The sequence below is a fragment of the Phyllostomus discolor genome, chromosome 5 (assembly GCF_004126475.2).
Source record: "Phyllostomus discolor isolate MPI-MPIP mPhyDis1 chromosome 5, mPhyDis1.pri.v3, whole genome shotgun sequence".
Taxonomy (NCBI): Eukaryota; Metazoa; Chordata; class Mammalia; order Chiroptera; family Phyllostomidae; genus Phyllostomus; species Phyllostomus discolor.
This window is the reverse complement of record NC_040907.2, coordinates 117,733,597-117,758,677: the sequence shown is the minus strand read 5'-3', so window position 1 is coordinate 117,758,677 and position 25,081 is coordinate 117,733,597. Positions and strand designations below refer to the sequence as shown.

Genomic DNA, 25,081 nt, shown 5'->3' with positions numbered 1-25,081 from the left:
CTGATCCAGTTTGGGGGCCGCTGTGAGAGTGTGGGATCTGCAGGTTGGGCACAGGAAGGTGGGCTCTGGTTTCCTGTTGGATGGATGGTGATAATAAGGACACTGGAGACAAAGGCCAACAGACCTGGACCCCTGAGAAGGAGGCAGTGTGCTGTCCTGAGGCGGGAGAGCATCTGCACACACGCAGCCTCCCTTGTCAGGAGAGCCGAGAGTAAGCTGAGGGTGAAAGGGGTTTTCAAAGAAACCCACTGTTCCTGGGTGGCAAATCCTATAGTGGGTGTAGCCCTGAACCTGGCCTTAAAGACCTGTGACCCTGGTTGTAGCTGGAGGCCCTGGCAGGTAGAGGATAAACTGGTTGCCACAGTCCATCCTGATGGAATTTCTCCGGGGAGGGGGAGGGGCTGGCTTGTAGGTGTTGCTGTTCTCCCAAGAAGCTGTTGGTAAGGCTGGTGGGAGCTCCTAGCAGACCCTGAGTGAGACCCTTTTTTCTTCCTTTCAGATCTGACCATGAGCTATCCAGGCTATCCACCTCCTGCAGGTGGCTACCCCCCAGTTGCACCAGGTAAGAGGGCTGGGGAGTGGATTTTTTTCCAGTCATTTCCTCATTCCCATTGTCCCCCACAGTGTAGCCAGGGGGCAGAGGGGCAGGTGTCTGGAGGTGGTTGGAGGGGAGCATGGACCCTGAGGCCAGGAGAGCCTGGGTTTGAAGCTGCCCCTGGAAGGCCAGGACCAGGTCTCTTAACTTATTTATTAGCTGATAGCAGTGGGCAGATGCCCTCTCTTCTCTGGCTCAGTTTTCTCCTTTGAAAATGGCTTCATGGATCTGTTCCTCACTGGGCTGTCCCAGATACTAACAAGGTAGCTAGGTAAAGTCTCTGGCATAAATGTCCTTGAAGCACTGTTAGGTGACTTGTCACTTCTACCCTGTGCTCAAGAGTGCATGGTTTTGCAGTGGCAGGGGGACCTGCACACGGGAGGAAGTGAAAGTGGTCTCTGTCAGTCAGGTGTTCCTCCTACAGCTGCCAGAAGCTGTGGGCTGATAGCCACCAGGATGCACTGACCGGTGAGGTGCTCAGAACCTGGCCCCAGACACAATGGTGCTCTTCATACCTGGGTTCCTGAAATGAGATTTGACCTCCAGGGGAGAGGAAAATGAGGGCTCCTGGGATAAGGGGAAGAGAAGGCACCATTCCAGGCCGGTCATCCAGAGCTGCATTTCCCCATGCTCTGGGAGACCTTTGGGCACATTTGACAAGGGCTCCACAGGCCATTTGGACCCACCCTCCCAGTCAACTGGTGAAGAGCAGGCCCAGAGCTAGGAGGCAGCTCAGCCACTGGCTTATCAGGGGTTGATCTGGGCCATTTCACTTTGAACAAGCCTTTGTCCATATTTGCCAGCACTGGCCTGAGCCCCTTCTCCCTAGTAGGAATCTTATTCCTGTTCTGCCACTGCCACCTCTTTCAGCTCCTGAGCAGCAAGAGAGAGCAGGGAGGTGATTCTGGGAAGGCTCTGTCCTGAGTGTCCCAGAGCCCTGCAGCTGGAAAGCCAAACTCGAGGCTTCAGGACCGTTATGCTGTGGAGCACAAATGCTGTGGAGCACAATGAGGCTAGCTGCCATGCTGCTTGTTACAATGACAGCTGTAACACAGGAGCTCATTGGGCACACAGCTAAGACCTGCACGGGCATGAACTCTCAGTCCTCAGCACAGCAATTTGAAGCAAACACTAATTATCCCCACGTGCCAGCAGTGAAAACTGCACCCCAGTGGTGAGGGCCTTGCCCCAGGACACGTACCCTGGTTCTGCTGGTTTCGGAGCTGGGGCTTTTCACTGATGTTCTCTCACTGTCCTTCCAAGGACAGTGTCTGTGTGTTCTGTGATTCAGGCCCATCTCCCTCCATCTTTCCAAGCTGCGTCTCTCCACTCCTGACAGACTTGTGATAGCAAAAAGCCACAGCTATAGGACTCCCCCGACCCCCATCATGCTTTTGCATGTCCCTGGATTCTCCATGCTCCCTAAGCTCACTGCTGTCACAGGCTTGATACAGTGTCCTAAAATGACCTGTCCTCGTGTCTGTACTGCTGCTCCACGATGGTGAGCCTAGGGGGACAGGTCTGCCTTTGACCCTCCTGCATACTCAGTACCCCTCAGAGGGGCTTGGGAATATTTGCTGAACCACCCCCTTCCTCCCTAAAAAGAGGAGAAGTCTCTTTCTTTTCCTCTGGCAGTGAGATTGGGTTAGACTTTGTTGCCTGGGTGTTTCTGTGTGGTCTGTAGTGCTATTGCCCAGACCCTGCTTGGCATGCCCCTGGGACACCTGAGGGCTTGTTGTCTCTGTCTTTCCCTGTTGGGGGCTGACCAGGGGCTAACAGGCTTGGTGTTGCTTTCAGGTGGTGGTGCCTGGGGAGGTGCTGGCTACCCCCCACCCAACATGCCCCCTATTGGGCTGGATAATGTGGCCAACTATGCAGGGCAGTTCAACCAGGATTACCTCTCGGGAATGGTGAGTGCCACCTGCCTGCTGGGCTGCCCCTGGGCCTACTCCTGCATGGCCAGAGGTGCATAGGCTGCTGGCTTCTCTGGTGCCAGAGGTGTCTGTGTGTGTTACCTATGAGTGCTGAGTGTATTGAGGGTCATTTTAGAACATCTGGGTTTTTATCAGGGTTCTCCCTGGCTCACAGTCCCTCTCTGCATCCCCATTTACCCAGCTGTAAAATCAGGAAGAGGAATGTACTGGGCACACAGTCTGTTAGGTCCTTTTTGACTCTGGGGGATTGGGTAGGGTAGTGCCTTTGTGGAATGTGTATTGAGTGCCTTCTGTATGAGCTCAGAATAAGGTCTGCAGGGAGGTGAGGGTGGGTATGTGTATGCGTGTGCATGTGCTGTGTAAAAGTGTCCACCTGCATGTCCATGTGTGTGTGTATGTGTACATGCCTGTGGATGACTATTCTGGTTGGGCCTTGGAGTGGGTGCCTGGTAGCATGGACAGACATGCTACCTTTTAGTTGCTTTGCCTTTAAAATAGTAAATTCTGTAATCTGAAAACAAATGTATATTCAATGTAAACAGTGCAACCAATAGGCAGTCTAATTTGTGCCAGGTCCATTCTGGGTACTGGGGATATGTGAATAAAAAAGCCCACAGGCTCAGCCCTGGGGCACTTAAAACTCACCAAGAAGAGGTAGGAAATTACCATAAGTAAACCATGTGGTATGAGAGCAAGTGTGGGGGCTTTGGGTACAAGAGCAGGTTAGGGAGTCAGCAGTGCTGACTACAGCACTGTTACAGGTAAGATAGTATCAAGGTGCTTGGACTCTGCTTGGTCTCCTAGTGCAGCCCCTGGGACCCTGCTGCAGGGCTCGGGACAGGGACGGACAGTGGAAAAGGCTCCCTCTTCCTCTGACAGTGCGATTAGGTTAGACTGTCTTGCCTGGGCGTTTTCTGTGTGGTCTGCAGTGCTGTCCCTGGGGCCCTGCTTGGCCTTCTCACCAGTCTGCTTTGTGGACTTTCAGGCAGCCAACATGTCCGGGACGTTCGGAGGAGCCAATGTGCCAAACATGTATCCTGGAGCCCCCGGGGCCGGTTACCCTCCGATCCCCCCTGGGGGTTTTGGGCAGCCCCCTTCTACCCAGCAGCCTGTTCCTCCCTATGGAATGTACCCGCCCCCTGGAGGAAACCCACCATCTGGGATGCCCTCCTACCCACCATACCCAGGGGCCCCTGTGCCAGGCCAGCCAATGCCGCCTCCTGGACAGCAGCCCCCAGGGGCCTACCCTGGGCAGCCGCCAATGACCTACCCTGGGCAGCCACCAGTGCCACCTTCTGGGCAGCAGCAGCAGCCAGTGCCAAGCTACCCAGGGTACCAAGGGTCTGGGACCGTCACCCCTGCTGTACCTCCAGCCCAGGTGAGTACCAGCCCTGTGCTACCTTCAGTCCCAGTTTGGCTCCAAAGACCTAAGATGTGTGGCCCAGTGTCCTCTGCTAGCAAGGCTGCGGAGGGTCTGTGGGGGACAGGCCAGGGCTCAGTCCTCCAGCTTGAACTTCTTGTTTTAACAGTGTCAATTTCTCATAGACTCCCCAGCCCCAGTGTGTATTCCTAAGACCTAGGGAGCTGTCCTGTCTTTCCCAGTTTGGTTACATGTTCTGTGTGCCAGTTGGGTATGAATGTCCTGGGTGCTCTTCATTCCCCTGTGTTATTTATTTACTGCTGGGCTCTGTGTTCTGGAAGAACTGCTCAGGTTACTGGGCTCACGGCTTTATGCCCCAGAGCTCTCAGTCTTCAACTCCTGGATGTGCCTGCCTCCCAACTCATTTGAGAGGATTTGTAAAACCTCCTTTGGGTAGAGAAGATTGTTGGCCATTCCTTTAGAGCTTACTGTGGGCTCAGTTTGGAGAACAGTTAATGTTTGCAGTGCCTAGAATTCATTGCCATGGTTACATGGCCAAACCAGGCAAATGCAAGGCTAGTGGTATGTGCTTGATGACTATTTTTAGACAGAGGGTTCCCCCACCCCTCCCCTGCTCTGCATCGTCCCACCCTTCCTTCCACCTCATCTTTTCTCTGAGTTTATCTGTTCAACTCTGTTAAAGTCAGTTTGTATTAACCACAGAAGATACTCCACCAAAAGACCATTTCGATAGGAACATTTAAGTGTGCTGGGGAGCACAGCTGTCGATGACCAGGAAGAAGTGAGGCAGGCAAGCAGGTTGTGGAGTCTAGAAAACACACCAGGAGACCAGTGCTGGTCCGGGAGGTGGTCAGGCTGCACAGACCATTGTGAGGGTTGGACACCTACATGCCCCCAGAGGTGCTCCATGGATTAACTGGTCCCCATTGGGAGGACCCTGCTGTGTGTTCACATGTGCTTTGGTGGTAAGGCATCAAGAAGCCAATGGCTCCTGCACCTGAGGTCTCTTCCTCAGGAGGAACCCAGGCCAGCCCTGGAGGACCTGGGAGTAGGGCAGATTCTTCAGCATCAGGATTCAGCTATAGATGGGTGGGCTCCTAGCCACGGGAACCAGACCGAAGCTTCAGTACCAGGACACAGGACAGATAATGGTCACATTAGGGCCACTCAGTATAGATTCTTCTGTGCTGATAATTGTGAACTCCTTAAGGTAACCCGACTTTTAGAGAAAAGGTTATTCCCAGCATCTGGGGTGGGGCAGTCATCTTGCATCTGCAGGATGCAACATACCACCCAAGTCTGTTTGTCTGAGCAGTTTGGAACACGAGGCACCATCACGGATGCTCCTGGCTTTGACCCCTTGCGAGATGCTGAGGTCCTGCGAAAGGCTATGAAAGGCTTTGGTGAGGTCCCCGTGGCTCAAGTGTCCACTGCCCTGCCCCCCACCCTTTCCCAAGGCAGTCACCCAGTGGCTCTGTGGGCTGGGGTCATTGGGTGGAGGCAGCCTGGCCCCAGTGGTAGTGGAGAGATGGATGTAGGGGTGCAGTTGGGGTGCCCAAAAGAATGGGAGGACCCACGCCTGGAAGTCTCCAGCTGCCGAGCATCCCCATGACCCCCAGCCCTGCCTACTCCCACCCCCGTTTCCTCCAGGGACTGACGAGCAGGCCATCATTGACTGCCTGGGGAGTCGCTCCAACAAGCAGCGGCAGCAGATCCTCCTCTCCTTCAAGACAGCTTATGGGAAGGTGAGTGTGTGCAGGGGAAGTGTACAGAGAGGCCTGATCCCTCCTGAGTCGAGGCATATCCTGCAGCACAGCCTTATGCACCCAGCTTTTCCTCGGGGCTAAGTGGACTTTGATCTCCTGCATGGACTGGAAAGCACGTTAGGGCATTTCCTGCTGCCCACCCAGCCTGTGGGCTCTCAGTTGATGCCATCTCCTAGAGGTGAATGCTCTGAGGGAGAAATCCAGAGTTCATAGGGTGCTGAGATTTGATGAGAGGTGCACAGATATCTGGGTTCTTACATTGGCTCTGCCACGATCCACCGAGACCCTCGGCCAGTTATTTCCCCTCTGTTCCCACCTGGCCTATGTTCCTCCTGGGAACCCTGGCTGCTGTCTCTGCCCTCCTCACGGCCACCCTGGGAGGTCTAGCTGATAGCAGGGCTTTGAACAAAAAGGCTTTCGGTACTGAACAAATGCAAAGGGGACATATTTTGAACTTTTTGGGCTTTTTGAATCTTAGAAAGGTAACACCTGGGTAGATATTGAATAGTCTAGTGTTATAGCCAGTTCCTTCTCCAGTGTTAATGTGCCTCAGATGCCTTGGGGATTAGGGCCAAATGCAGGCTTTGACTCTACAGGTCTGGGCTCAGGGTGGAGATTTGGCTTTTTTTTTCTTCCTTTTCCTTTTCCTTTTCCTTTTTCTTTTTCCCTTCCCTTCCCTTCCCTTCCCTTCCCTTCCCTGTCCTAAGATCTCTGATTGTCTCCCTGTTAATTACCTTCTATGGATTCTATAAACAGGTTTTTTGTTTGTTTGTTTGAATATTCAATCAGGATTTGATCAAAGATCTGAAATCTGAGCTGTCAGGGAACTTTGAGAAGACTATCTTGGCTATGATGAAGACCCCAGTCCTCTTCGACGTTTATGAGATAAGAGAAGCCATCAAGGTGTGTATGTGTGTGTTCATGTGCCTGGACACAGCCCCCGGGGAGGCCTGGATGCACAGGTGTGTCTTCGCCCACTCACTAGCTACTGTTGTCATTTCGGTTCCTATGCCCCCTTGGGCTGGAGTCCAAGTGCCTTAAAAGGGGAACTTTAGTGACTTCCTCAAGTGGAAAACGAAGTGTCATTCATTGTCAGGAAACATCTAAGTCTCTCTCCATCTTAAAAACATGGTGAGAGCTGGGGTTGTAGAGGGGTATGAGGCATGGGAAGGGTCATCCTCATCCATTAGGACTCTTATTATTATTATTATTGTTTTAATTTATTGATTTTTGGAGGGGAGAGAAACATCAATTTATTGTTCCACTTATTGATGCATTCAATAATTGCTTCATGTATGTGCCCGCCTGGTGATGGAGCCCGCATCCTTGGTGTATTGGGACGACAACCTGACCAACTGAGCTACTCTGCCAGGGCGGGACTCTATTATTAGCAAATAACAGAAACACCCCTGAAGACCTGAAGCAGAACAAAGTGGAGATTTGGTTATGAGGACAGAGACAAGCAGCCTGTCATGGAGAAAGATGGGACCAGGAGATGTCACAAGCAGGCACCTAGGCAGAATTTCTCTGGTCTCTGCTTCTTGGGTCCACTTTATTCTTCGTCTGTTTCCCTGCTTCTCCTTTCACGTCTGCTTGGCAGAGGACCCCTGTCCATTTACCCATCAGAGATCCAGCCACAGAAGAGACCAACTGCTCCTGAATCCAGATTCCAAATAGGAAGCACATTGCGATTGCCTTAGTTTGGTGTAGTATCTGCCCCCAGCCCCTCAGTCATGACCAAGCTCAAAGTCTTCTACATTCCACACACTCCTGGGGTTCCCAGTCCACAGCAGGAATCCTGTGGATAGGGAAGGGCAGTCCCACAGAAGGAGAATTCTTGTGAATAGAACAGGTGCTTCAGAAGGAATCTAACATTTCATCAGAGATGGAGAGGCACAGTGACCCTTCCTGCCCCCAAGAGGGGAGGTAGAGAATTAAGTGTGGAGCCTGGAAGGGAGACAGGACTCTATTGAAACACCTGACAGCAGGAGTCCCCAACCTCTGGCCTATTAGGAACTGGGCCTCTGGCAAAGCTCCACCCTGCCTCCTCCCACACCTTCCTGTCCCTCCCCTCTCCTTCCACAGTGGGTGAGCAAGGGAAGCTCACCTGAGCTGTGCCTCCTGTGTCCTCCCCTCTGTCCTGTCTTCCAGGAAACTAGTCCCTTCTGCAAACAAGGTTGGGGACCACTGCCCTATAGTGGGGGGCCTATAGACACTTCTACAGAGGGCTTCCGGAGGAAGTTGGGGAGGGCACCTGGGAATGGCCCCAAGACCTTTGCCTAGCCCCCGCCCCTAGCCATTTATGAGGTGGCAGTGGTTGTGGGGTGCTGGAAACAGCACAAGTTTGGGGTCAGTGTCCTTGAGCAGCTATGTGTCCTTGAGCACCTGTAAAATGGGAATGTGGTTGCTCTTGTGACATGGTGAGCACTGAGCCAGGGGCTGGCGGAGGTGCTTGGTGAACTCTTGAGTCATCTATAGTAGCTGGAAACATGAAATAGCCCAGCCTTTGTTGTGCTTCCTGAGTGACAGGCACTGTTCTGAGTGCTTAACTTATGTAACTCATTGAGTCCTCGTGACTTTCCTGTGAGGTTGGTACCAGTGTCACTGCCATCTTATGGACAAGTGAGCCGAGGCACAGAGCTTAAGTAATGTGTGTAATATTACACAACTAGTCACAGCACAGCTGAGGTTCAAACTGACAGGAGCCAGGCTGGAGACCTTGCCCTCCACCTTGTTGCTGTCCCTGGCATGGTTCACCCTCGTCCTCACTCTTGCTGCCTCTTCCTGGATGTCTCCAGATGCTCCATGGTCCATTCTAAGACTTGCTTTTCCACATGTCCATGCTTAGTTTAAACCCATTTTCTTAGCCCATCTCATTATGGGCTGAACTTGGAATAAAACAGTTCTGGGTCCACATCTCAACCCACTGTTTCCTGTGCAGCCTTGGACAAGTCACGACACCTCCCTGATTCTCAGTTTTCCAGTGGGTGGAATGGGGATGATCCTTCTTTCTACCTCTACTCTTCATCACGATGTGGCTGTCATTAGCTGTTGCTTTCCTGAGCAGCTGAGGCTGTGGAGGACAGCTTGGCTGCTTGCAGTCAGATAGCAGCAGCAGCCCAGGGGCTCCTCATGGCTTCTGTTGCTGGGATTTGTACTCTGGGGAGGAGGGCAGTGGCATGGCACCTGCTCTCTTTCCTGGTGCCAATAAAGGGGCTGTAACAAGCCTGTGGTTTGTTGTATTCTCTGCAGGGGGCTGGCACTGATGAAGCCTGCCTCATTGAGATCCTCGCCTCCCGCAGCAATGAGCACATCCGGGAAGTGAGCAGAGCCTACAAAACAGGTTAGGCTGCCCCAGGTCCTCTGCACCCTACAGATCCCTGTGTGTTCAGGGCCTTGGCCACACCCTCTCCCAGGGCATCTATTCCTTCCTGGTATGCTTATCACCTCATCTACCACAACCAACACATGGGGCTTTGATCCAAGACCCAACCCTGCCTGCTGTTTGCACACAGGACAGGTGACTAAAGGAGGACCTTGTGGGTTTGGTTTGGGCTAAGCCCGAGGAGAGGCCAGGTCAACCTGGAGTTCACAGCCCCTCCGGCATTTCCAGTTGTGTGTCCCTGGAGAGTGTTGGGGGCCACCTGTCTCCTCGAGCCCAGGACTCTCAGGCCCTTCTCTTCTCAGTGCCCACTGTTGACTGTGTCTGCAGTGGGCAGCTTCGTCCATGGGGATACAAGGTAGGCCTTCCCTGTGTCTCCCAGAATTCAAAAAGACCCTGGAGGAGGCCATTCGAAGCGATACATCAGGGCACTTCCAGCGGCTCCTCATCTCTCTCTCTCAGGTACCTTGCCCACACAGAGCTCAGAACCAGAGCTCAGCGTGGAGAGTGGGACATCCCTGAGCAAGGAGGAAAAGGAATGGGGAGGGAGGGGTGCATCTCCAGGGAGTGGACTTTACCACACAGCCTGTTTCCATTTAGGGAAACCGGGATGAAAGCACAAACGTGGACATGTCGCTCGTTCAGAGAGATGTTCAGGTGAGTGTGAGGCCAGTTCAGGCACCCAACCTGGGCTTCCTAAGTGGTGGGGGTAGCCCACTTTCTTCATGGGGGAGGAGCTCTGGGATGGAAAGAGGACCTATAAGGAGTAGGTTCTAGGTGCTGTGACTCTCAGAAGGGCACTGCTACTTGTCAACTGTGTGGCCCTGAGCATGTCATCCAACCTCTATGGGCTTCAGTTTCCCTCCCTGTAAGAGGGAACATACGCCCTAACTCCCACAGCAGTTGGTAGATCCCAGTTACAGACATGGGACTCCATGTGACCTTGTACTTTGTCTCTGGTTGCACATGCCATTACATTTGCAAATGGGCCAAAGTCACACTTCCTTGTGAAGCGTTTGAAGGTTTGGGCCTAGAAACCAGCTTTCGCATTCATTGTACAGCCTTATAATTCCATTCTGTCCCCAGCCTGATGTGACTGCAGACAAAAGGGGAAACGTCATCATTTCCTCTTTGTCCAGGCATCTGACTGTCCCTGTAGAGGAGTTTGGGTTTCCCACTAATGAATTCAGACCTTCGAAGTTTTGGAGAGAGCCATGGCTTTCTGGTGGCATCGAGCTGGCCATACCTCTCTTCCTCCTCATTGCTCCTGCTACCCACCCCAAGCACCAGCAGGGCTTCCCAGGAACTGCCCATGGTCTCCTATCTCTCCCATCTGTCAGGTTGAAGAGGACCTCTGTGGAATGCCCTCTTGTTAGGGTTGGAAGAGAGCCACTCTTATGGTTGGTTCATTTTGCTTTCCAGATAGGGAAACTGAGGCTCAGAGAGGTTGAGCATTATACCCAGGGATATTTGGAGGCAGGGCCTGGGCAAGGGCCCAGACCCCTGGCTCAGATGTCTGCAGGGAGCACACAGACCCCCTGGTCCCAGATGCCCTCCTACAGGGTCTGCCTTCACATCTCCCTGTCTTGAGACATCCATTCCCATTTCTAGATTTGGCTGAACAATTTAAAAGCTCCCAGACTGTGGCTATGGCTTCAGTGGGAATATTCCTATTCCTGTTTTCCTGTTTCCTATATTGGCTCTTCTCTAACTGATGCTGAAGTTGCCTCAGTTTCAAGGTCTCATGCCTGCTGCTCTGCCTTCAGTAGTTCTGGACCTGTGTGATTTCTGAGCCCCTGATGGCCACCCTCTTCCTCTGGGTATTGGTGCCTTTAGATCTAAGAGCTGTTACCTGAGGCCAGAAGGTATTTTCAAGTCATCTGTTGTAGGGGTGGCAAATTAGCAAATATTTTAGGCTTACACTTTCAAAAGCCTTAACAGGTAAATGCAAATTCTGCCCATTTGCAAACATAAAAGTGTACCTATCATTTGAAATCCCACATCTGTAACTGATCTCTATCAATTGTAATAATATTTATTGTCTCACATGTTCACCCTTATAGATAGGGAAGCTGCTTTTAAAGATTGGGGAACTTTACATAGAAACGAAGGTTTCTGGCTATTTATGTGAAATGGATCTGGCACCCGTGAGCCTGAATTTCTCTGTCATTGTCTCGGCCGGCACTGGACAGTAACCACCACTCTGTGTGGTTAGCCTTGGTCCCCAGCACTTTCTGGCCCTATTTCTAGCCTGTTTTCCTCAGGTTACCCAGCTGGCCCCTTTGGGCCTTTCGGTTTGTGACCCTTGAATTGAATCCAACCTTCACAAGGAAACAGGGCTGAGGGGGCCAGAGTGTCTCATGGCAAGTTGGTTGTAGAGCTAGGACTCAGACCCACGCTTCTTGTGCTATTTTTCCCCCTTGTACTGCTGCTTCCTTGGTTGGGTAAAACTGTTCCTTGCCCATCCTGGGCTCTAGTTGGCTTTGGTTTTCCTGGTTCTGAGTTCTTGCGAGTGTCAGAATCCTTTGTGTTGCTCAGTAACGGGATGTGTGGATGGATGGTGTCTAGCTCTGCACAGTGGATGTAGCACAGCTGGAGCACTGCTCCTGTATCCTTCCCCTCTGGGGCTGTAGGGCCCAGCGCCTCTACCCATGTCTCAGAAGTGACCTGAGCCTTGTGTCTGGGATGAGATCTGCATTGTGTGCCCATCTTTCCTGCTGTCTGTCCAGGAGCTGTACGCGGCTGGGGAGAACCGCCTGGGAACAGATGAGTCCAAGTTCAATGCAATCCTGTGCGCCCGGAGCCGGGCCCACCTGGTGGCAGGTAAGGCAGACCCAGGCCGCCCTGGGGCCAGGTAATGAGGGCAGATAGGTATGGTGGGGAAACAGCTTGTAGGAACAGTTGGCAGTTCCTTTCTGCGTGGGGCTCTCACTTGCTGGTAGTAAAGGGTAAAGGGGGTCAAATAATATGGTGATGAAAGATGATTTGACTTTGGGCGGTGAGCAGACAATACAATATGAAGATCATGTATTATAGAAATGTACACTTGAAACCTAGATAATCTTACTAGCCAATGTCATCCCCATAAACTTCATAAAAGTAAACAAAGATAGTATCAGTCCTACATGTACATGACCCAGGATGGCCTGCACTGTGGAACCGTTGGCAAAGAATATCTTTAAAGGAGTTTTAGTAGCTGAATTTGTAGGTATTTTGGGAGTATATATCTTGTTTAATAAGATGAACATAAGCCAAGATTTCAGACAAACAATGAGCAAGAAATCTCCCTTCATCTTGGAAGTTCATTACCAGTCTATTCGGACCTCCTGTCTGGGTCTATGTGACTGTGGCTAGGCGGTCTCAACAGGAAAAGGTGTTTATAAGATACCTTGGGATTGTGAGTTAGTGATGCCATCTTTAAAAAATTAAAAAAATATTCTCACCGGAGGATATGTTTTTATTGATTTTAAAGATAAGGGAAGGGAGAGAAATATTGATGTGATAGAGAAACATCAACGGTTGCCTTCTGTACGCACCCCTACCAAGGATTGAACCCTCAACCTAGATATGTGCCCTGACTGGGAATCAAGCCCCTGCCGTTCTGGTACATAGGACAGTGCTCCAACCAACTGAGCCACCTGGCCAGGGCAGTGACATTATCTTAAGAGGTGAAAGAAGAGAACAGAGCTACACATTTCATGCATGCTTAACAGGCCACATTCTTCTGTTGTCTTAAGCAGAGCATACCTTCTGAAACTTGCTTTACAGGCAGGCCTACAGGCCCCAGGACAGCACTACATTCTAGTGCAGCTATGACTCTTAAGAAGGAGTAATTTAGACCCACCTGGCAGAGGAGATGCCATGATCATGAAGGTGGTTTCCCAGGACGAGGCTTAGCCATCGCACTCCAGATGTGCTGGACCCTGCAATTTTCTCAAATGTAGAAAACTCGACTGCATGGTTTGTGATAGTGGGGATTGCATTTATGCTCCCCGCTATTTAAAATAAAAAGCATTCAATGTTATGGACTGTATGGGATCAGAGAGCAAGATCAGGAAAAATACTTGAAGAGTAAAAGTTAGGAATATGGCCACCAATCAAGGTTTACCCTATTACATGGTATTGGGCAAGATTAAAATGCCTAAGTGGACATGGGTGGGTTTTGGAATATTTAAGGCAAAATGTAAATTCTAATTAAGCCAGACGTTTTACTCTTTGAATTAACTGTGAAGAAATTGGTGGAAGGTATGCTTATTAAGTTATAAAGGTTTTTTTACATATATTTTATTGATTATGCTATTACAGTTATCCCATTACCCCCCTTCATTCCCCTCCACCCTGCACACCCCCTCCCACCCAATTCCCCCCTTTAGTTCATGTCCATGTGTCATAGCTTCTACATTTCCCATACTATTTTTACCCTCCCTCTATACTACCTACCATCTATGCTACTTATTCTCCGTACTTTTCCCCCCCCCTCTCCTCCTCCCACTCCCCTGGTGCTAACCCTCCATGTGATCTCCATTCCTGTGGTTCTGTTCCTGTTCCAGTTGTTTGCTTAGTTTGCTTTTGTTTTAGGTGTGGTTGTTAATAACTGTGAGTTTGCTGTCATTTTACTACACATGTTTTTTCTATTCTTTTTCTTACATAAGTCCCTTTAACATATCATATAATAAGGGCCTAGTGATGATGAACTCCTTCAACTTGACCTTATCTGAGAAGCACTTTATCTGCCCTTCTATTCTAAATGAAAGCTTTGCTGGATAGAGCAATCTGGGATGTAGGTCCTTGCCTTTCATGACTTGGAATACTTCTTTCCAGCCCCTTCTTGCCTACAAGGTCTCTTTTGAGAAATAGAGCTTACAGGCTGATGGGAACTCTTTTGTAGATAACTGTCCCCTTATCTCTTGCTGCTTCTAGGATTCTCTCCTTCATTTTTACCTTGGCTAATGTAATTATGATGTGCCTTGGTGTGTTCCTTCTTGGGTCCAACTTCTTTGGAACTCTCTGAGCTTCCTGGACTTCCTGGAAGTCTATTTCCTTTGCCAGATTGGGGAAGTTTTCCCTTATTATTTGTTCAAATACATGTTCAATCTGTTGCTTTTCCTCTTCCCCCTCTGGTACCCCTATAATTTGGATGTTGGAACGTTTAAAGATGTCCTGGAGGTTCCTAAGCCTCTCCTCATTATTTTGAATTCTTATTTCTTCATTCTTTTCTGATTGGATGTTTTTTTCTTCCTTCTGGTCCACTCCATTGATGTGAGTCCCAGCTTTCTTTCCATCACTATTGGTTCCCTGTACATTTTTCTTCATTTCATTTAGCGTAGCCTTCATTTTTTCATCTAATTTGCGACCAAATTCAACCAATTCTGTGAGCATCCTGATCACCAGTGTTTTGAACTGTGCATCTGATAGGTTGGCTAAGTCTCAGTGGCTTAAAAGGATTGGTTCTGGAGCTTTCATTTCTCATTCTGTTTGAGTCATCTTTTGGGGGGGGGTGGTCTGGTCCTGCCTCTTACATATGAGGGGCAGAGCCTTAGGTGTTCACCAGGGCTGGGCAACCCAGTTGCTGGGTTGTGATGCTGTATATGGGGGTAGGGTCCAAGGGGGAACAATGGTCCTTGCTCCACTTCTGTCAGATTTCAGTTCCTTCCGCTGCTTCCCTCAAGCAAACTGGAACTTTCTGGTGCTAATTCCTGTGTGGGTGGGCTTGAGCACCCCCTGGGTCTTTCCAACAACCTCTCCTGTGAGGCTAGGAGTCTCCCTGGGCTGCAACCCCCCACAGGTGTTTTCAATCAGTGCCCCAAGACTCTATTTCCCAGCACTGGGATCCTGGGTTGTGCGTAGTGCCTTGCTTCACAATTGCCCCCTGGCTGGGTCTGCCTGGCTGGGTCTACCTCACTGGGTCTGCTGGTTGCCACCCCTTGGCAGGGGTTTGTCAGCCACCGCTTGTGTGCCCAGGGTCCGCCCGCTGCAGTCTTATGCGTCTGGTCCCAAAGGTCTTTGTGCCTTTCGACCCCTCTCCTCCCTGGCTGCCCAACTCCGCGCCTCCTACGGGTCTGGATGAATGGGTCTATTTTAACTCCTTGGTTGTCCGACTTCCATACAGTTCAATTTTCTGTCAGTTCTGGTTGTTATTCTGTTTCTAAATTGTTGTCCCTATTTTGGTTGTGCAAGGAGGCACAGTGTGTCTACCTATGCCTCCATCTTGGCTGGAAATCCCAAAGTTTTGTTTTTAGGACTTAAAGTGGTTCTCCTTTAAAAAAAAAAAAACCCTAACCTATAATTCTGAATATAAACTTTTCAAAATAGACAAAATAATAGTATCTCTTAAAACATTTATTGAATTTTTCATACATTTAAGATTCCAGTATCTAAAAATGTTATAGAAATATTGATGTTAGTATACAGACATACCACCCTGAACGCTCGTGATCTTGTCTGGTCTCGGAAGCTAAGCAGGGTCTGGCCTGGTTAGTACTTGGATGGGAGAAATATTGCTTTTATCCATTTCCTGAAACAGCACTACCCAAACTCTTTGCATCTTTGACATTGGTGTTTCTGGAACTACTAGAGGGACTATTTTTTAAATTATCATTGTGTTTAATCCTTACCTGAGGACCTGTTTCTTGCTTTTTCTAGAGAGGGGGAGGGTGGGAGACAGAAAGAAATATCAATGTGAGAGACAAACATCGACTGGTTGCCTTGTACGTGTCCTGACTAGGGGCCAAACCCGCAACTTCAGTATGTGCCTTGACTGAGAATTGAACTTACGACCTATAGGTCCAGTCAGGGGCTAGAGCCACTTTTTAAAAACAACTTTACTAAGGAAAAAAATTTTCTATAAAATTCTTTAAAAAAACTCCCCCCAAAAGATATCAGCACATTTCCTACATTTCTGCAAGCATCAGTTCTGGAGGGAAGCAAAGGAAGAGATGAGGGAAATGTCAGCCTCCTGTTGGCTGGTACCGGTCTGCTAAAGTGTGGAATATTAGATTTGAGAGAGCCATCAAGAGCACCTGATCCAATGTTCTCCAAAGTGTGGCATGAAAAAAGCCCAACAATAAGTACTAACAACGTTTATTCATTCATGGGTATATAAACTGAGCTCCTGCCATGTGCCAGTTGTGGAGACGGGGAAGGAAGCAGTAGGGAACAGAACTGTACAAGCTCTGTTCTCATGGCTTCACACACTTGTTTGGGGGTTCAGGCAGAAAACGAAATCAAGTAAAATCTGCGCCAGATGGCAAGTCGTTTAGACCAGAATAACAAGGTTGGCACCAGAAATTGGGAGTGATGTGGATTGGGGGCGGGGGTGCTTGGGCAGTTCCCACTGAGGCAGTGGCATGTGAGTTAACAACGTGAAGGTGCTGCGGGTGCAGGGGGCTCTGAGCACAGCTGAGAAATGGTGAAAGGGGGGCTGGTGAGGCCGGAGCAGGCAGAGTGACTGAGAGCATGCAGGTCAGAGATGGCCAGAGACCCTGCTGACAACTGCACGGGCTTAGGTTCCTATCCTGAGTGAACAGGAAGGCTTTGAGGACTCTGAGTGGAAGAGGATGTGACTTGGGTTTTACAAGTTCACTGGCTGTTGTGTTGAGAAGGATGAAGGGACCAATGGCAGAACAGGACACCAGCTAGGAGGCTGCTGCAGTATCCAGAGGAGACACACTGGTGTCTTGGACCAGGTGGCAGGGATAGGTAGTGAGAAGGGGTCAGCTTCTGGTCTTGCTTGCCAATGGCTTGGATGTGCAGTGTGTTCAGGAAAGCATTCAAGGGTGTGACGCAAGCATTTCCTCTGACTGGGTCAGTGGAAGAATGTGCTTGGGAAGCTGTGGATGGAGCAGGCCTTACAAGGGAAGGAAATGAGAGCCTAAGGCTAGAGATATCAGGTAGAAAATTGAACTTGGGAGTCAGGAGGTCAGGAGAGGTCTGGGCTAGAGATGAAAGTTTGGGGTGGGTCAGTGGTGTTTGGGGTTCTGGGGCTGCAAGAGGCCCACTCAGGAAGGAGACTGGAGAGAGACCAGCAGCCTGAGGGCAGGACCCTCTCCTTAGCAGGAGACTAAGATGAAACACCCAGGGAAGGGGAGTGCTGGAGGCTAATATGTGAGGGCAGGTGAGGACTAGAATGAGGACCATACTTAGCAACTTGGTGGGTGGCCTGGGTGAAAATCCGGGCCCCTACACGTGCATGCAGTAAGCCTTCCAGTGCACGCAAATAAGTGCTGTTTTTCTCTCATTTTATAGATGAGGAAGCCAGGTGCAGGGAGATGGGGAAGTTAGGTTACCCAGCTGGGAACCTGACAGAGTTTGGATTTGAACTCACGGTGTCTGGCTCCAGCGCATACTTTTTAACCTGTGCACTGGACAAGGAGTGAACATATTTTCATCTTAGTCATTATTTATTTTAATGAGTTTAACATGTAAATAGCATTTTAAACTCTGGTTTCATGGAAGTTATTAGGAGAAAAGAGCAGCTGATCTAAAGAAAATAGTAAGTAATGAAGACAGATATAGCAGAAATCACCACACTGATATGCAAATGACAGAAGTTTAGAGAACAGTGATAGAAACTAAGACCTGGGCTGGGGAAAGAGGGATTTACATCCGAGGTCAGAGCTGGACTTGGGACCCAGGGCTCCACAGTGCCACCTACCTCTCTAAGAACCAAGTCACTTCCCGTCAGTGCTGGTCCTAGGGTAAGTTGGGGGATCGGATAGGTGTTAGCTCACGGTCAGATTGAGAGAGACAGGACTGACGCACAAAACAATGGAGAAGGAATGGCGTGGACTCCAAGTGCAGGGATTTCAGAAGAGAGGGAGTACTCTGTTGTGTTTTTGGTGGGAGGTCCGGGATGGGGGCTTAGGTGCAGTTTGGGTAAGCAACCTGGTGAGGGCAGTCCTTTACATTGGGACTGCATGAGCAGGCGTGGGGTGGGGTGCACACGACTTGTGGGGTGAAGAGCCTGGCTGACTTGAGTGCTGGACAGGTGTGGTCAGTGGGGCCGTCCAGATGCCAGGAGCAGGGGGAGAGGTGGCTCGGGAAGGGACAGAGCCTCCTCACCGTGTATCCTGTGTTAGTTTACTCTGGCTGCCATAATCAATACCCCAGGCCAAGTGACTCAAACAGCATGAATTTATTTTCTCATGGTTCTGGAAACTAGAAGTCCAAGATCAAGGTCTCAGCACATTTACTTTCCTCAGAGTCCTCCCTCCTTGGCTTTTGGGTGGCCACCTTTTTGCTGTGTCCTCACATGGCCTTTCCTCTACGTGCATATCTCTGATGTTTCCCTGTGTGTCCAAATTTCTTCTAAGGACACCAGTCAGATTGGATTAGGGCCCACGCTAAGGGCCTCATTTTAAATTAATTACCTCTTACAGATTAGTAGTTACAAAATAATCATGAGGATATAAAGTACAACATATGAAATATAGTTAATAATACTGTAATAACTATGTATGGTGCCAAGTGGGTACTGGAAATATTGGGGGGAACACTTTGTAAAGTGTATGATTGTCTAACCACCATGCTGTATACCTGAAACTAATATAAAATAATATTGAGTGTAAACTATAATTGAAAAATTAAAAATATATTTAAAAAGGAAAAAAAAATAATTACCTCTTTAAAAGTAATTAGATATCTCCACAATTACATTCTGAGGTACTGGGGGGCTGGGACTTCAACATATGAATTCAGAGCAGGGTGGGGGGGTGACAGAATTCAGCCATAACAAGTCTGTTCTCTCTTCTGCTAGTTTTCAACGAGTATCAGCACATGACAAGTCGAGACATTGAGAAGAGTATCTGTCGGGAGATGTCTGGGGACCTGGAGCAGGGCATGCTGGCTGTGGGTAGGTGTCCGGGGCCTGCCTTTTCCACCGCCTGCCTTGCTGGGACTGACGTGTTGTACTGGAAGCTTTCAGGGTGCTCACCATTGCCTGGTTGAGGGGCAGGCAGTGCAGTCAAAGAACCACAGGGTCTAAGCTTGCTAAGCCTAGCATGCCTAAGTGGTGGGAGGTCACACTGCTTCCCGGATCACTGCGTGGTTGTACCCCCAACCCTCCTGGTGTCTTGTTTCTATTTCCAGTGTGACTCTGGGAAGGGAGCTCCAGTGTGGGTATTAGTGGGAGAGCAACCAACTGCCCTGCTGGAGGAGATGACTCATATCCTGCCAAGTTTCCTCTAAAAATATATCCCTGCAGGCAGTTGTCAGATGTTTGTGATGGAAACACGTGGTTGCAACAGCAACACACGCCTTGCTAAAGGAAAGCTGGCCCAGCTCCCAGGACGATGGTGTGCTTCTTGCAGGCCTGTGCCCTGCCCTTTAAAGCAAGGGCCTTAGGTCCTGCCCTACCAGGGGTTGGCCTCTCTTTAAACCCACTTGGGAAATTCTTGGTTCGCCCATCTTTTGCTTTTCTTTTCTTGGAGCTTTCTGTTGGGAGACATGATGAACCCGCCCCATTTCCCCACATGTCTCCCATGGTAGGTTTAGGTTTCACACCTGAGAACACCGGGGAGACATTCACCTGCCCCGCCATCCTTTCTCCATGAGGCTCACAACACCTCCAGTTCAGCCCCTCCCGCTTGCGCAGCACCATGGCTCCTCATCCCCAGCCTCTTTCTTCCCTGCACAGCTCCCTTCACTATGTTGGTTGCCAGGAAAGGGCCTGGGCTGTTGTCCAGGCTCTGCATGTTTGTATTCCAAAGAACTGGAGCCGAGACCAGGGATAATTGGTTGAGCCTCGAGGAGAAGGGGGAGACGAAGGTGGCCTCCTAAGAGGACACTGTGTACTCTACCCCACTGGAGTTCCCGGCAGATCGAGTTATGCTCTGTTTCTTTCTTCCAGTGAAATGTCTCAAGAATACCCCTGCCTTCTTTGCTGAAAGGCTCAACAAGGCCATGAGGGTATGCAACATCCATGTGGAGGATCTGGGTTGGGGGGGCGGTGTCAGCCCTACTTGTGCCTGGGACCACAGGCTCAGGGTCAAAGGCCTGGGGAGACACACCTCAGCCAAGAGGACAGAGGGCCCATGGGCAGGAGGGGGCTAGAGTCCCGAGGGAAGCTGGGTGGTGAAGAGGCCTGTCACTCACACCCTTGGTGGATGCTCTTTAGGGAGCAGGAACAAAGGACCGGACCCTGATTCGCATCATGGTGTCTCGCAGTGAGATTGACCTCCTGGACATCAGGATGGAGTACAAGCGGCTGTACGGCAAGTCGCTATATCATGACATCACGGTAAGGGCCCGGGGGCGTGTACTGGGCCACCTGCAAACCCCTTGGTCACCTCCTACTGTCTCCTTTACCTCCCCCTTGGAATTCCCACAGCTTGGCCTTCTCCATGCATGGGGGTCTTGTTAATGGACCTTTATTTTCTTCAACTTTACTTCTTCATCCAGTTGCCCCCAAACAGATTGTAAGCTCCGTATGGCAGGGGGGTCTTCACGCTGCTGTCACCCCCACCTGGGTGCCTGGCCTCCAGAGCCCCGGCCGCCCTGTGATTCTGTCACTGTCAGTGACACTCGGGCTCAAGGCCTCCTGGATGGATGCTTGATTCACTAGGAGTTGCTTCTTTTTCTCAGCTTTATGGTGGGGGCAGTGGGGAAAGCAATTCAGAGTGAGGGTTCTGGGGTCGGGTCATGTTCCTTGGCACCCAGTGCTGGCTTTTCTGCTTGTTTGAGATCTGTGTGATCTCCAGCAGCGACCTTAAACTTCCCTAAACCCCATTTCCACGATCCTTAAGAGCAGGGTAGTGATAGCTCCCCCAGGACTGTTGAATCTTGAGTGATGTGGTCCGTGTAAAGCACATTGAGTGACATGTGTAAAGAGTCTAGCTAGCACCAGCTACTCTCATCACTGTGTGCTGGAGCCCGTGTGACAAAAATGTATTCCTGTCTGGGTGACCTGAAAGTTAAATTCTGAACTCACATGGACCTTTCAACTGAAGTCACCACGACCAAGTCCTGATTTCAAACTCACTAGCATTTGATATTGGGTGTGTCACTCAGAGAAGCTAACCTCCATTGCCCTGGCTGTAAAAATGATGTTGTTGGTAGCAAAGAATTAGTAACTAGCCACAGAGTATTATTTTCAGTGTGTCAGCAGGCTGTGGGCACCTGGAAGAAGCCATAGGTCTTGCCCTCAAGGAAGGAGATGATTAGAAATTAGCTTAGCATGGTCTGCACTTCTGAACTCTGTTAGTTCTGTGGGCTCAGGTGGAAGAGGCTGCACTGTGCACTGGTGCACCCAAATAATAACAGTGCCTTCCATCAGAGGGTCGTGTCAGTCTAGTATGTTTCTTGAGAGGGACACACTACCATGTTATGGTATAATCCCAACTGAGTGCAACAGAAGTGCCCTAGGAAATGCTACCCTTAGTTAGCCTTGGGTGGTGGTGAGTTTATTTTTCAAAGTTTGGCTTTGATATTGGTGTGATTGTAGCTTTCTGTTTTTTAAAGGGGGGTGTGGGAGGCTGAGCTGCATTGTCCAAGGCCTGTGACGCCTAGTGTGCGAGTCTCGGCTGTCCTGGGAACTGCATGATGGCGCATTTCCTTGGGATGGGGCCTGCTGCTCTTTGTAGGGGAACTTGGGGCACAAGAAAATGAGGAGCCAGGAGGCCAAAACTGGCCACACCTCCCTTAATGGATGTACTTGTTTCTGTGACCAGGGAGACACCTCGGGGGATTACCGGAAGATTCTCCTGAAGATCTGTGGTGGCAACGACTGAGCAGTGATGGGTGGTTCACTTCTGACCACCTAGCAGCAACACTGATGCCAGGAAGAGGCCAAAAGAATGTCTTTTTCTATCCAACCCACAAAGTAGTCCCTTAGGTGTCCCAGTGCTGACAATCATAGAGCCTTGGCCCTGTGCTCCTCTCGCCCCTCCTGATCATGTGTCATGCTCGTGCCGGAAGGCCAGGGGTGGGTCTGGAACTCAGGGTGCCTTTTCCTCCCACCCTCACAGCCTCTTGCCACTCAAGTAGCTGTTTTGTTTCCTGACTCAGGCAGTCATTCCCTTTTGCTTATAGCTGAGACACTCGGCTTCATTTTAGTCCTGTAATTTTAATGTTTATTTTGAGGCACTTTTTAAAATAGTCATTGCCAGACAGCTGCATCCAAGCCTCTCTGCTGCCATACTCAGTCTCTCTGCTGTGAAGTTGGGGAGCCCCGTGCCTCCACTGAGGAGTAAAAGGGAAGACCTTTAAGGGTAATTGAATCTGGTGAGAATGTGTCATGAGCTTTGTTATTGCCAAAGTCACTGCTTTTTAGAAAAGAAAAAGCCAGAAAGTCATCTCTTCCTTCTTCCATGTAAAACCACAAAAACAGCCAGCTCCCTGCCAATGACAGGGCTTTTTGTAATTGAGATTGTGCCTTAAACCTGAATGTTGATAGCCAAAAGAAGTTTATAAATTAAAGCCAGCCAGCTCTGGAACATTCTGGAAATGATTCCCTGTGCCAGCTTGTTTTCTTCGGCTCCATGACTTTGCTTTTGTAGCCCAGGGGTTCTAACCTTGTTAGCCAGTGAAAAGGTATTGACTTTAAATAGAAACCTGTGTTCAGGAAATCCTGAGCATAAGCAATTTTCAGGAACCCAGGTTTTAAGGATATGAGAAAGGGATGCTTCTGAAATCCATGCAGGGGCTCAGACACTGACTAGGCACAGGGATTTGGGTCACAAGTGGACACAGTCAAATCCCCTGAGAGCAAGCCAGGCAGCGTGTGGCCCTTCACTCAGGTCCTGAAGCAGGAACACTGGCAGGAGGGAGTGTGCTGGAGTCCTGGGGTAGTCCTCACAGCCGGGTTCCAGAGAGGTGTGAAACCAGCACCTTCCCCTAGGACCCTTCAGTCTGAAAGGTGGTCCTTGCAGGCTCCTTGCTGCTGCCGCCCCCACCATGGTTGATGATGTCGGTGTAGGGCTAGTCCAAAAGGGACAGCATTTCCAAAAACCACTGTCGTGTCCAGAACCCAGAACTTGACTTGCTGGTCAGGGGGTCTCTGTTCGCTCCCTTTCTGACTTCCTATGTGGAAAGTTTAGAAAGGAGAGAATCCAGAGACGAAGATGGCAGATCAACCTGGGGGCCATGGCCAGGGGCCCCAGGGATGGTTTCTCCACAGAGCAGACATCTGCCTGGCGATACCTCCTGACTCCTAAATGCCCCTTGGACATGGTGAGAGGAGGGGACAAACCAAGGGGCACGGAGCAACCATTGGCTGGACACTAGTGTGGTCTACCTAGACCTGCCTTCCCCAGCCAGAGAAGACTGATGTGGGCATTGGAATCGATGGCAAGCCTGACACATCCCTTCAGCTCTGCCTCGGTTTCCATGCCTGGAGCTTCTTGACCAAGTCCCAGTATGCTTGGCTGAAGTGTTCCTCTCCTGCTGCCCTCTGCCCTTGAGGGCCAGGTGTGACTGCCTGATGGGATGGACTACTTGGTATTGTGTAACCTGTCATGTACTCAGGCTGACCCCAGAGGCCTCCAGGGTTGTGCCAGGGCCTCAATTCAGTCTGCTATAATGTGACTGCAAATGTTCTATGACATTACTTTGTCCAGTTGTCTGCATCAGGGCCTTCAGCCTGGTGTCCCGAAAGCACTGTCTAACCTGCACATGCATTTACTTTGGTCTCCAAAGAGCCTTTAGACATTTGAATTTGTTGCCAACATTTAAGCATTGAAAGATTTTATATTTAAGGGAATTTAGACTCCTGGCTCCTTTGAAAAAAACAAAAATTTTGGCAACACTGGCCCAGCATTCCTGCAGAGCAGTTGCTGCTGGAGCCAAATTGCTGCTGCCGCCTTTAGGCATGTATTATTCATTTTGCTACAGGTCCCACCACTCCTTAATATGCTCCATCATCACATGTGACCTATTGGCCCCCATAGGCCTTTGAGCATGAGACACTGGTCTCTACACTTGGACCACCTGTGTTCATCCTGGTCCTGGTTCTTTCTGCCTTCCTGTCCTTCTGGCTGCCCTCTTGCTCATGTCCAGGGGACCCAGCCCATGGTAAGTATGGGCTGAAGGACTGTGAACTCCTCACAGATCTCCAGGAGCAAAGGAACCTACTGGCTTTTAAGGGCAGTGGGCGGTTGTTGTTAACATTGTTATTATACCCAGAATGAAAAAGATGGGGAGGGGGGAACATTCGATTTATAGATCACCTTTCTGTAAGAGTACTGCACTGGGTCTTTTGCTGCCTCCTGGAATTGATAGTCAAGGCCAGTCCACAGTACACATCTAATGTCACTTCCAGAAGAGAGGGTGAGACAGGTTAATTCAGCCTTTAGTCAATCTTCAACAGCTGTAGGGCATTGGAAGGAACACTATGTGTTAGGGATAGGACTGGGACTAAGGTGAGGTGCAAAATTTAGGAGAGAAACCTTGGAATGCTCATAGGGATAGGCATGGGGAAATGGTTCTTATATCACACACCTTTGTATGATATAACATCTAGGAAAGACACTAGTAACATTTGGGGACGGGGGAAACCCTATTGCAGAGTCAGGGAGTCAGTATGCTGTAATGAGATCCCATGGAGCTGAGGCTTGAAGTGGTAGCTCAGAAGATCAAAAAGGGAAAAAAAACCAGTAGGTAGGTACCACTGTTAAGCATCATGAACTCCTATAGATACTACTTTGGCTCTGAGAATTAAATTCTGCCTTTACCATGGAAGGCCATTCAGTATTTCCATGAAGCTAGAAGCAAGTTGGTCCTAAGCACTTCAGCTTAGAAACTAGGATGGAAAACGAAGCACAAGGGGAGGTAAAACTCCAGCTCTACATTCACTACCTTCTTAACCACAGTAATCTTGACAGTTCCTTCATTTATCAGGAAACTGCAGAAACAATTTTGTCTCCATAAAAATGTGAGTGGAGAATTAACCAGACGTTAGCCTTTTTAAATACTATTGATGACTTGTCTGAGACATGTGTTTCTGTGACACTGAATCAGATAAAGGTAATAAAAACAACAAAATGAACCTTAGTGTGCATCAGGATCATTCGAGGAGCTTGTTAAATGTGC

The 25,081-nt window shown here is 49.8% G+C and overlaps 2 protein-coding genes and 1 non-coding gene across 3 annotated transcripts in view; all 3 read left to right on the top strand.

The window, feature by feature from the left end:
- The window catches only part of ANXA11 (annexin A11), a 53,748-nt gene extending 31,246 nt beyond the window's left edge, over positions 1-22,502 (top strand). Inside the window, exons 2-15 of the mRNA XM_028512428.2 lie at positions 500-562; positions 2,393-2,505; positions 3,515-3,907; positions 5,226-5,313; positions 5,561-5,655; positions 6,466-6,579; positions 8,929-9,019; positions 9,441-9,520; positions 9,659-9,715; positions 11,788-11,881; positions 18,813-18,908; positions 19,905-19,963; positions 20,172-20,294; positions 21,724-22,502. Coding sequence (XP_028368229.1) covers positions 508-562; positions 2,393-2,505; positions 3,515-3,907; positions 5,226-5,313; positions 5,561-5,655; positions 6,466-6,579; positions 8,929-9,019; positions 9,441-9,520; positions 9,659-9,715; positions 11,788-11,881; positions 18,813-18,908; positions 19,905-19,963; positions 20,172-20,294; positions 21,724-21,783 — 1,518 coding nt within the window. The 5' untranslated portion in view covers positions 500-507 and the 3' untranslated portion in view covers positions 21,784-22,502. The remainder of the gene's footprint in view (positions 1-499; positions 563-2,392; positions 2,506-3,514; positions 3,908-5,225; positions 5,314-5,560; positions 5,656-6,465; positions 6,580-8,928; positions 9,020-9,440; positions 9,521-9,658; positions 9,716-11,787; positions 11,882-18,812; positions 18,909-19,904; positions 19,964-20,171; positions 20,295-21,723) is intronic.
- On the top strand, positions 11,890-13,322 carry LOC114496722 (protein CEBPZOS-like). Its single transcript, XM_028512430.2, has 2 exons — positions 11,890-12,384; positions 13,083-13,322. Exons 1-2 carry the CDS (start codon positions 12,200-12,202, stop codon positions 13,138-13,140), a joined length of 243 nt encoding a protein of 80 aa, XP_028368231.1. The 5' UTR covers positions 11,890-12,199; the 3' UTR covers positions 13,141-13,322.
- LOC114498360 lies at positions 12,895-13,053 on the top strand. The gene has a single exon (XR_003684783.1). It is a non-coding gene; the product is annotated as a U1 spliceosomal RNA (small nuclear RNA).
- Positions 22,503-25,081: the final 2,579 nt, after the last annotated feature.